The sequence below is a fragment of the Ambystoma mexicanum genome, chromosome 3q, assembly GCF_040938575.1.
Source record: "Ambystoma mexicanum isolate Mex_15411 chromosome 3q, UKY_AmexF1_1, whole genome shotgun sequence".
NCBI classification, from domain to species: Eukaryota; Metazoa; Chordata; class Amphibia; order Caudata; family Ambystomatidae; genus Ambystoma; species Ambystoma mexicanum.
In genome coordinates this window covers 236,483,197-236,495,574 of record NC_090926.1, presented here as the reverse complement: position 1 = coordinate 236,495,574, position 12,378 = coordinate 236,483,197, and the positions used below count along the sequence as shown (strand labels likewise).

The following is a 12,378-nucleotide window of genomic DNA, read 5'->3' as shown; positions in this document are numbered from 1 at the left end:
AGATAATAATGTTGTGTTTTGATATAGCACTTCACGCACGATTCCTCTTGCCTCTCAGCGCTGCAATCATTACTTTTACTATTACCAGGCTTAATGGCGCTCCATTTATCAGTGGCCTTGGAAACATGTAGGGTTGGGAGGGCTCTGATGGGATCAAACATTCATTTGAGGCCTACAGTCTGTGTGCAGCAGCACAGGGTGAATGCTTAGCTCACTGAGCTGCTTCACTGCATTTCTCAGCTAAGCCCTATTGACACCCCAGCCTCTGTGCATGTGCCCCTCTTTCCTAAATAGTTGCATTCCCTTTAACTCTGAACCTTCCTCTGACTAGGCCTACTTCTCCTCCCTGTACCACTGCCATCCCTGCACAGCAGCACCTCGCCACCCCCATCCTGTACCCCCTTGCTCAATCCCTGCACCTCCCTCTTTCTAGCCCTACCCGTCCCGGGTGCACCCTGTGGAAATGTTCTCCTTATCTCTGTGCCCCCCCTCCACCTGCCCATGCACCAGGAGGCCTTGTCTCTGTTCATGTTCCCCCTCTCTACACCCTTGCACCTCCTCTTTATATCTGCACCTCCCTTCTCTACTGTTACAACTTTGTAACAGTGGAGGAGCTACTGCAAGCGCTCTGCTGTGCATCTGTATTGTTGTATATCTCTGTAAAGCACTCCGTTATGCATCTGTATTGTTGTATATCTCTGTAAAGCACTCTGTTATGCATCTGTATTGTTGTATATCTCTGTAAAGCACTCTGTTATGCATCCGTATTGTTGTATACCTCTGTAAAGCGCTCCGTTGTGCATCCGTATTGGTGTATACCTCTGTAAAGCACTCCATTATGCATCCGAATTGGTGTATACCTCTATAAAGCACTCCGTTATGCATCTGTATTGTTGTATATCTCTGTAAAGCACTCTGTTATGCATCCGTATTGTTGTATACCTCTGTAAAGCGCTCCGTTGTGCATCCGTATTGGTGTATACCTCTATAAAGCACTCCATTATGCATCCGAATTGGTGTATACCTCTATAAAGCACTCCATTATACATCTGTATTGTTGTATACCTCTGTAAAGCATTCCGTTATGCATCTGTATTGGTTTATACCTCTGTAAAGCGCTCCATTAAGCATCTGTAATGTTATATACCTCTGTAAAGCACTCCGTTATGCATCTGTATTGGTGTATATCGCTGTAAAGCACTCTGTATGCATCCGTATTGTTGTATACCTCTGTAAAGCGCTCCGTTATGCATCCATATTGGTGTACACCTCTGTAAAGCACTCCGTTATGCATCCGAATTGGTGTATACCTCAATAAAGTGCTCCATTATGCATCTGTATTGTTGTATATGTAAAGCATTCCGTTATGCATCTGTATTGGTTTATACCTCTGTAAAGCGCTCCATTATGCATCTGTAATGTTATATAACTCTGTAAAGCGCTTCACTGTGCATCTGTATACCTCTGTGAAGCACTCTGTTATGCATCCGTATTAGTTTATACCTCTGTAAAGCGCTCCATTATGCATCTGTAATGTTATATACCTCTGTAAAGCACTCCGTTATGCATCGGTATTGGTGTACACCTCTGTAAAGCGCTCTATTATGCATCTGCAATGTTGTATACCTCTGTAAAGAGATCCGTCGATTCTTGAATCTAGGTTGGTGCTCAATAATTAAATAATAATAATAGTAATAATGACACCTCCTCATCTTCTCGGCTCCCACCATATCACTCCTTATACCTAAACTGCGCTCCCCAAGATCGGAGTAGCCCACAGGGCAGTGCTGGAAGGGCGGGCCTGGCACAGCACTGTGGGACGGTTTTCCAGCCCAATGTGGACCACTTCCATGACCTATTGCTCTGTACAACTGGACGTTTTAAACAATGACAATTGCCTGATATTATTTGAAATGCACCTTTCCCCTGCTAATATCCCCCAAAATACGCATCACTGTGAACGACTCCAAGAGGCGTCCACTGAAAAGCCCCACGCTGCGATTCTGGGGCGTGGGGCATTTTCTTGTGCATGTGTGTAATTTTAGGGAGGTACAGGTGTTGCCCCCCCACACTCCCCAACTTTTGTGGCACATAATTCTGTCCCACTCATTTGACAGGGGCCCCTTTCATTTAGATGTCATGTCCCCCCAACATTTTCAGCAAAGTTACTCCACTGCTTTTGAGACCCATTCCCAGGGACGTCATTTAGGGGTCGCCAGAGTTCACAACTGCGACCTCTGAGGTCTCCCTTGCAACCTCTGGTTTTTTTTTTGTAATGCACCCTCCTGGGCTGTGGCCAGCACCATGTGGCTCTTTACTTCTGGGGTTTCTTTTTCAGGCCCCTTAAAAAAAAAAGAAAAATAAGAACAGGAGTGCCACAAGTCTAACACTTCAACACTGGTCCTAAATAAGAAAGAATAGGAATACCAAATAATGTGTCTTTCTGGAATTCTATATAATTGCGAGACTCATTAAAGGTTTATTTAAGGCACACTTCAGGGGGTGAGTCACTGATTTAGTCTGTTCTTAAACGCCTCAACTCAGCCTTTCATCCTTCTGAGCTTCATAAATGAGTACCAACACAGGTTGGGTGAAATTGGGTGGTTTTTTTCTATATAAAGCACTTAAGCATAAGTGCTATATAATAACACATCATTATCATTTGGTCATGGATGCCTGCTTGCATTCACAGTAATTTGCTAATATGGGCCTATACATACTGATCTTAATGATACATATGGCGATCCATTCTTGTATGAAATGTACATCACATTATAGTGATATCGTAGCCATATTTTTCGTAGTGTACAATGCTATATGATGCCACTCTCTGTTTTGTCAACGGGTGAAAGGTTCTGTTCTATAGCTTCCCGCGATATCACTTTGGGGTGGGTCAAATGACATCACTTCCTGTGATGTCATCAGGGGGTCATGGGTCATGTGATTGTCACTTCCGCTACCCCTGGCATTTTGGTGAAATTCTACTCTTACACGTTCTCCCTCCATTGATGTAATGCGCCTCGCCCCCCCTTTCCTTTGTGTACCCCACTCTATTCCCCACCTCCCTCCACCCTTTACATACACACTCATCTACGGTGAACAGACGTCTCAGTTTTCCCGGGACTGTCCCAGTATTTGGTGCCATTTCCCCCTTCGTAAAGATTATGTTCCCATTGGAAACTGCAGTGGTCCCGGTTTTTTGTAGTAGGTCTTCATAGCTGGCAGGCAGGAATGCACAATCTCGCTAAAAAGAAATGCTGCATTTGACAACTTAAGACAGTGTTAGTTTGTGATAAATTAATTATAATACGTGTTTCTTTGAACAGTAACACTTAAACCCCCTTCTCCAAACGCTACTGAAGTGAAGTGCCTTGACAATCACTTTCAGGAGTAAGTCCTCCTTTTATGTTAGTTGCATTCCCGGTTTTTAGTTTTTAAATCTGGTCACCCAACGACTCATCCCACCCGGCGCGGCTAACCCCTTGCCCGCTCTACTGTTACACTAAAATGCGCCTCTTTCCCTCTCACCGCACCTCTTTCCCTCCATGCACCTCTCGCCGTCTCCCTACACATGTTCTGCTCTCCCCTGCACGTCTTTTCATGTCCCGGCCCCTGTTTTACTCGTCTCGGCTTCTGCTTCCAATGTCCTTTCAGAATTCCATGTGCATCTCGTTTGCCACACCCTGCGCCGCCTGTCCCGTTGCCAGCATCCCCCTGTATCCTGCATTGCTTTGCCTTAATTGCCGCACCACTTCGCCACGATGCCTGTACTTCCCGCCTCTGTGCCCAGTCCACACACCAGCCCGGCCTGCACCAGCACCCCTTCTTCTCTCCCCGTCCCCTCATCACCTGACTGTAGCAAGAGGCCGGGTTCCCTTCCAATCCCTGCAGGGGTGGAGCAAGCACCCCTCCCCCTGCCCTCCCTTTTTCACTGGTGGGTATAAATCTCCCGCAGTCCCCGTCCGGCTCTGAAGTTAACTCCGCAGAATCTGCTGCCAGCATCGCCCGGGGCTCTCCTTCTGCAGCACCTCACTAGCTCCACGCACACAGGCACCATGAGCCGGTCAGGATCATCCGTCGTGTACTCCTCCACCATCTCCGGGGGCTCCTACCGGCCCAAGAGCTCCAGCGGCCAGAGCTCCATCGGCTTCCAGAGGTTCGGGCCCCTGGGCAGCTCCGCCAGCATGCACGCCGGGGCCGGCGGCCAGGGCGCCCGGATCTCCGTGTCCAGGGTCTCCACCGTGGGCTCGGGCTTCGGCGGAGGCTCGGGCTTCGGCGGGGGCTACGGAGGAGGCTCCAGCGGCAGCTTCAGCCTGTCCGGCTCCGGGAACGAGAAGGAGACCATGCAGGACCTGAACGACCGCCTGGCCAGCTACCTGGACAAGGTGCGCAGCCTGGAGTCGGCCAACCAGGGCCTGGAGGTGAAGATCCGCGAGTACCTGGAGAAGAAAGGGCCCAGCACCAAGGACTGGAGCCCCTACTTCCGCACCCTGGAAGACCTCCGGCGACAGGTGAGTGGTGGCTGCCCCAGCCCTGACAGCTCCCCCCCACCCCTAAACCACGGCGGGCCGGAGACCGCTTCACCCCACGCCCCATCCCACTCCCCTGCCCCCCGGCGTGCACCCCACCCACTGTCCTGGTAACTAAGTGCAGTTCATCTCAGTTCAGCCCACTGCCCTGTATTCAGTGGGTGCCACCGGTCGCCTACCACTCCCCAAAGTGAGAGCACCTCGTCCTGCCCTTCCTATCCCAGGCCGCTGCGGCACATCTGTCCCGTGCGAACACACCGTGCATTTTCCGGCAGCAGCTTTGGTTTCACAGGACATATACATTCGAAGACTGCAGACGGGGGTGGCGGCTGAGGACTGGAAGTTGCTGGGACTAGTTGTAACCGCATCGGCTGGCCAGATGCGCCTTTATAAAGACCCCGTCCCCCTCGCCTGTGCCCGCCCGGCGCGTCCCTTCTCACGGTCCGCTGGTGACCTTGGGTGCGGCGGACACTTCTGTCTGCTACTTTGTGAATTCCCTCCCCGCCGAGCGGCCGCCAGGGGCCAACCGGTGACTGGGAGATACATTCGTGTTGACTCTGCGCGACATGTTTTTAAACATTAATCGTGCAGGATGTGCCCGCCGGGTCCTGGCAGCCAGCGTGACGCTCTGCTCAGCGTGTGCTGTAAGATCTGGGGTAAGGGTGACTAGAAAAAGTGGCACGGATCTCCCCACCGCAAACATTGGCCAACGGGGCGCCCACCACACGCTCTGTGTTACGGTTGCGGGTTCAGGCGGGAAGGGGAGAGATGTGGACGTGAGAAGAAAGTATGGACCGGTAGCGGCAACATGGGCATCACTGGGGACAAAGGCGTGCCGAGGAAGGGAGCGCGGTGGCGGGAGGAGGGCAGGTGAAGGAGAGAGTTAAGCGGATGCGCTCTGTCCAGGCTTTGAGCCAACACTCGTCTAGCAGGAAGGTAACGCGAGCGGACGGCGCTCCTGAACCTTCCTGGGGGGCGGGGAATGGCAGCGGGTTATCCCAGCAAAGGGAGGTGCTCGGTGTGTTCAGTTACATGTTCTTTATGTAACACAGTGTCCCAGAAGAATAACCCTCCTGTGATCCAAGCAGAGGATGGCGCGAAGGGCCCCTCTAGTGCGGGCCCCGCTTCGTGGGCCAGCCCGCCTGCACACCCTCAGCTGCACTAGGAGCCGACAAGGTTTCTCTGCCTTGTGCCGTCATCCCCACTTCATCTCCAGGAGACCTGCCACCTGCGGCTTCCCGGGCAAAGTTGGCTCCGAGAAGGCACTGCGCAGGTGGCCGGGAAGGTAAACAGCCCTCCCTCCCCCCACCCACAGCCATGGAAAGGTAAACACCGCCCGCCTGGCAGGTGCGCAGATGTGATGAGGTTTGCGGGGTGGGGGTGCAGCGAGGCCTACTGATGTCACTGGAAGCAATACGCGGCGTTGGGCCTGCAGGGCACAGGGCCGACAACACACACTGCATGACATCCGGGAGACAAACACAATGCAATGTTATGGTCATGACTGCGGGGCGCGAGGTGGTTTTCAAGAAATGGCATGCTGGTTCCCAGGGGGCGCTGCAGTCACAGCACCGATGTGAAAAGGGGAGGCACACATGGCAACATAGCGTCCAGAGGGGCAGTGGGCCACAGAAAAGGCGGCACGACCCCCAGGCGTCACTCTGACGCCAGGTGGAGAGGCGAGGCAACGAACTGACACTTTCCCTCCTGGGGGGCGGGAGGGGGCACTGGGGATCGACTGAGGACAGTAAGGGCAGGGCAACTCTACTGAAATTATCACAGAAGCTGGAGTGGAGTCCTACAGTTTTCCGTGCCCTTCGCCCGCCTGTACATGTGAAATATATCCTATGTAATAGTTTATAACGTTTTGTTAATATAATGATTACATACTCATTTGCATGGGCTTTTTAATGTTTGTTTTGGCGCACTGGCCCCATGCCCAATCGCACCACATCTCATACTGCACGCATCTGTTTTGTCTGACATGTATTTGCCTTGACGCAGACTTGCAGGCCTACACTGCACACACAAACCGTTATGCGCATCATTAGAGTTTCACTCACTCTCGGATAGGAACAGCTTTCCATCCACACTCCCTCCTTCACCATGACTGCCCTCACCGGGCCTGGCAGCGGCTTCATGAGCGACACAACCATCACGTGTGGGAAGTCACGAGCACGCGCTGCTTCTGGGGCCCATGCATGCCCGCCTCACACGCTTTCTCCTCCTCTCTCCAGGTTCATGAGAGCACCGTGGACAACGCGCAGCTGGTCCTTCAGATTGACAATGCCCGCCTAGCAGCAGATGACTTCCGGGTCAAGTAAGTGACCTCTGCGGATCGTGTATCTTCCCTGTGCTAGCGTTGCCGCTGGTCCTACTGCTCCCTCGCTACACCTTCACACCTCTCGCTACCTTTGTGTGGGTTGGGTTGTCGCACCTCACATTCTCCCTGCTATTGCTTCCACCTGCAACCAAAAGGATTCCCAGGTCCCACACCTACTTGAGCCCACACACCGCACTTGCTAGTCCTAGGCTCTGCTGCATGCCCCTGCAGAGCCAGTTGAGTTTGTCTCAAGGCTGGCCTGCGTGCCTGACCGCAGTGTCACTTGCTCCCTCCAGGTATGAAGCAGAGCTGGCCATCAGGACATCCGTGGAGATGGACATTGCCGGGCTCCGCAAGGTGATCGACGACACCAACATGAGCCGCCTCAACATGGAGAATGAAATCGAGTCCCTGCGCGAGGAGCTCATCTTCCTCAAGAAGAACCATGAGGATGTAAGCAGAGCATAGGCCGCTGGAGGGGGTGGGGGGCGGCCCCCCTGGGGCAGGGGGCTCGGAGAGAATGGATATCAGAGGAGGGAGGCAAGATGCCAAGGAAGGAGGGAGTAGAAGGGAAAGGCAGAACAACAAAGGGTATGATTGGTTGCTTGTAGACGAGGAATTCCTAAAGACGTGAAGAAAGGGGTGTCAAAGGCATCATCTCTGGGTCTGGGGGGGTTGCTACAGGGAGTGATGGAGAAGGGAGCGTAGTGAAAAGAAGTGCTGATGAAGCTGCATGTGAGGGAAGGGGAAGAGGGTGACGGTCAAGAGCACTGCTATTGAACAGGCGGTGTAGTGGGTTGAAATTTGCTCCAGGGTCACGTCCCATTGCACGTTTTTCTTAATATATTTGGTTGTTTGTGCCCTGTCTTCCTTCTTGCAGGAGGTGAGAAATCTGCAGGCCCAGATTGCCAGCTCTGGCCTGACGGTGGAGGTGGATGCCCCCAAAACTCAGGACCTGGGCAAGATCATGGCTGAAATCCGGGCACAGTACGACGTACTGGCACAGAAAAATAGGGAGGATGCGGAGAGGAACTTCCAGCGCCAGGTAAGCATCACACGCACAGGGGGGTTTACATGTACACTTCTGCCATATATCATGTCAGCAGACATTCAACTTATGGAATCATTCACTCCGCTTTTCATCTTTCTGGCATTTGCTATTTATTGTTATTCCATGGGTGCACAAGGAAGCCTAGCAAAAAAAGGCTAACGAAGTGCTTACAGCATGGTAACAAATAATTCAGCTATAAAAGTAGCCAACTGGAATGAGAAACAAAAAACAATGCCGTTTATTTTTACACTTATCAAGTAAATCCTTAAACCACGGGGTCACGGGTCTGATTTCATGAAATCAGAGCCTGACAACCGGATGTGAGGTTATGTCAAACTCAAAAGCAATTTTCCATAAACAATAAAATCTAAAATAAAAATAAAAATTCAAATAAATAAGAAACCCAGACTTGCAAAACAACTGAAAGAATTGAAACTGGGAAAGACCCTGTTTTTCTGCCGTAAGGATGCTCGGCTTTCTGGGCTGTACATCACATGGTCCAAAGCGTTCCAGAGGCGAGGCCCAGCAGCCAGAAGGTCATGGAATGAGCAGCCTCCACACATAGGTCACCTCAGAACCACCGAAGACCACTAGCGCATCTGCCAGGTCCACCCTGAGTCATGCAATTAATTGCGTGTCTGCCCGCAAATCCCCATTCGTCAAACAGGGATTTGCAGGCAGGATGGTACACAAATCCCTGTTTTACGCGCAAATAATTCCATGCACCAGGGAAGTCGATAAAGAACATGAAAGGGAGACAGCCTAACACATCCATGCACTGACCTTCCCAGACCCAGCATCAAGAGCAATATAGAAACAGACCAGCAATGCCCTGGATACAACTAGAAGTTACACTTAGACATACTAGAAGATGCAGTGCGTGCTGTGAAAGACACAGCCACAACTGGCCCACCCTCAAAAACCTCTTAGCTCAAATAATGCTGCCATCACCCTCCCAAGCCCAATCCAAAATTGAGCCACAACTAAAACTAATAAATATTGTTTTTTTAAATCAATGGAGCCTTATACAATACAAATAATTGAACAAGTTTGAAGAAAACTTCTGCATAAGCTAATTCATTTTAGGAGGGAATGTCAGTGGGGCGGCGGTAGAGGGGTCATACATCTAGACGCTGCACAAATATTGGTAGAGTGAGTAATTTACCCCAAGAAAAGACACCGCTCCCACGAGTCTCCTGTCTGGGGAGATTAGACCTCAATGGTCGGTGGGGAGTGCCTGCCTCTGTGGAGAAGGGGCATTCACGGTGTGCAGGTAGGAGGGGGGGGGCATTCTCTGGCAGGGACGGGGCATAGTAGTTGCCCAGCAAGGATGGGTTGAGCGGGGCTGCTTCGTGGAGGATGAATTGGCTCCACATGGGAGGTTGGGCTATTTAAGCCCCTCCCCTCTCACGGGCGGGTGGGGTAGGTGAACCCCCAAGCCCGAGTAAAGAATGGGTCCTTTCTCCAAAGGGCCTGGGCATCCGCTTTTATTTTAAACCATTGGTAATTACAAAGGGCGGTGCAGGCTCTGCCGTTGTTGGGTGCAGAAGCGACATACCACCCATTCCGCTATAATCCCACCACTAACGTGACCCAAAAACGGTCATTTTAAGTATTCCTGAACATTTAAGGTGGCGTTTAATGGTGTCCGACTGGTTGAAGCGTGTGCAAATGAGCAGCGTGCACTAGTAGCAGTGAAAGAAAGATGAGGGCACCGATATGGGCAGAAGGAGGCGGCTTTATGCAGTATGTGCATTTTCTTTCCCCAGGTGGAAGAGGTCACAATCGAGGTTACACGAAACACAGAAGATCTGCAGGCCTCCAGAACGACTGTCACAGACCTGCGCCGCACTCTGCAGGGCCTGGAGATCGAGCTCGAGTCCATGCGAAGCCTGGTAAGTCGCTGTCTTTGCCCACGCCATCTCTACTTGCTATTTAGAAGGGAATGCAATAGTATTAAAACCTTTATGCGATCTGAACAACACCTCAAGCTACCAAGATCTCATTCCCATGAGTCGCGTCCACGACAGGGCCCTGGATTGTTCATACTTTGACCACGTCTGGTACTGTGTTCTTTATGACTGCCATGGACGACTGTCACATCGTCTCTTAACCTCTCGCTCTGCAGAAAGCCAACCTGGAAGACACTCTCAGAGACACAGAAGGGCGCTATGGAATGGAGGTGGACCACATTAACAACATGATACTGCGGCTTGAGGAGGACCTCACGCAGGTGCGCAACGACATCCAGCGGCAGGCTCAGGACTACCAGTCGCTGCTCAACATCAAGATGAAGTTGGAGGCAGAAATCGAGACCTACCGACGCCTGTTGGACGGTGGTGACGAATTCACGTAAGTGCTCACAGGAAGAAGTTGAACCCCAAACATGTCTAATGTCTGGATGGAATGCCTCCTCGCCCCTCCCACCACCAGGAGTCCACCAGCCTGAGACAAGGCGTTGCCTCACTGCTCGAGCTTTGTCTCACACTGGGGGAACCACTATTGCCATAGCATCATTTCAGAGCCCGGGGTAAGCACAAGGGGATTCTGTTTCCACCCCTTCAAGAATGCCGGGCCCTAAACAACAAGGACGCCTTTTCCATCTGCCGCATCGTAATGTGCCCATCCCGTTCTTCTCCACTCCCAACGTCCCTAGAACTCACGAAAGATGCAATGAGAGGAGCCATTGTTTTTTGTGCAGAACTGGTTTAAGCCCCCCCCCTGCATTTAGAACTTCATTTCCTGTCATTCACAAAGGTTGAACATGTATCCATTGGTCTTTCCTCTGAGATCTTGCCTATTCTAAGTTAGTGCCGTTCTTCATCCCTCTCCATTCAGAATCCTCCACTGCACAATGAGAACAGGCTTGTCTATTGGTCTTCTCACAGAACCCTATTCCAACGCAATGCACCCCTTTCTTCACTCACCCTCTACTCAGAAGTTCACATAACCCCTGTCAGGCATATGGGTGGGATGTTAGAATAGGGAGCATCACCTCCACCCCTGCCCCCTCCCGCCTGCTCAGAGTTGTCGTATGCAAGCTTGCCCCACAGTGTGAGTCCGTGTCATCATTCCATTTCTCCTTGTTGTAGAAGACCAGCTTCACCTGCCTTCACACAGAGCTCTGTCCAAAGCATGGACTGGGCATCTCACCCTGTTTATCTCCAGTGCTGATCCTGCGATGGCCAGCCGTAGGCATCACTTCATCTCATACTCCTCTTTCTCTCGTTCTCTCTCTAGCCTTCAGGATGCCCTGTCCAGCAGCAATGCCTCTAGCACACAAATGGTGAAGAAAGTCATCACCACCACACAGAGAGTCGTTGACGGGAAGGTGGTGTCAGAGAGCAACGACACACAAGTCATCAAGACCTAAAGCCATGCAGTAAAGAAGTGAACTCGTGTTTGGCCGCCAACCATGAAGGAGCAGGATCGAACTTTTTTTTAACTGGCTCAACCCCTTCCCCTTTCATTTTAGCCAATAAATGATACCCACCACATATCTGTCTCTGCATTTCCTTTGAAAGAGCATTGTAAATCGGCAACATGTGAGATAGCTGCATGGTGTCCCTGTCTGGACACTCTAATCTGTGGACATCTCCTGTATCGTTTTGTCCTTCTTAGGAAGATGAGAAGGGTACAGATACCCCATGCAACAACGTTTGCGAAGCGTCATTGCTCGTTAGGAGAACATCTCAAATATTGACTCCTGGAGTGAGCGCCAAAGCTAGGCTGAATCCCACAATCTCATCCCTTGTTCCAAGCAAGCTAAAGATGCTTGCACCCATCCTGTCACCACCCCCAACTCCCCATCCCTCCAATCCCAGCTTCCTCCAGCTCACCCCATTTACCTGGGTCTTCTGCCAGCAGCTGCAGCTGCTCCCACACCCAGGACCATAATGGAAATGGAAGAAGGGCTCCGCATGGAGACTGCCTTCCACTTTCATGGCATCCATTTTAGGCAGTATTTGTTTGAATGGACAGGACGCCGGGGGTGCGCCACATTCATTCAGACAAATAAGATTGCTATCAACACCCCAGATCTTTCAAGTATGGTAAGGAAGCTGGTCTAATGAGGGTATCTTAATCCCTTTACTCCTGTTTCTGTGTTCAGCGGCAATGAGAATCAGAGCAGAGGGACCCCGTTTAAGAAACAGTGTGTGTGGTTGTCAGATATCGGGCACTGTGATTGAGATGGGGAATACTTGGTCAGTAAGAAGCACATGCTGCAAAATTGGGGCAATGAGGAGCAACACGTGAACTGTACTGCAAGAAACAACATTGGTCAGTGTGTGTGTGATGTTTGGATATTACGAGCCACATGAACTGAACTCTCCATATGAAAGCTAGTTTGAGCGCAACTGGGGCAGTAGGAGCACCACTAGAGCGAACTTGAGCAGTAGGAGCCCCAATAGGAAAAACTGGGGCGAACTTGAGCAGTGACAGGAATATTGGGTAGAACAGGGACTTTGAGAGTG

General features: G+C 51.2%; 1 protein-coding gene across 1 annotated transcript; it reads left to right on the top strand.

Moving 5' to 3' along the window:
• Positions 1-3,735: 3,735 nt before the first annotated feature.
• Positions 3,736-11,400, top strand: KRT18 (keratin 18). Its single transcript, XM_069653630.1, has 7 exons — positions 3,736-4,511; positions 6,767-6,849; positions 7,149-7,305; positions 7,733-7,897; positions 9,673-9,798; positions 10,032-10,255; positions 11,144-11,400. The coding sequence occupies exons 1-7, from the start codon at positions 4,056-4,058 to the stop codon at positions 11,274-11,276; spliced, it is 1,344 nt and encodes a 447-aa protein (XP_069509731.1). The 5' UTR covers positions 3,736-4,055; the 3' UTR covers positions 11,277-11,400.
• Positions 11,401-12,378: the final 978 nt, after the last annotated feature.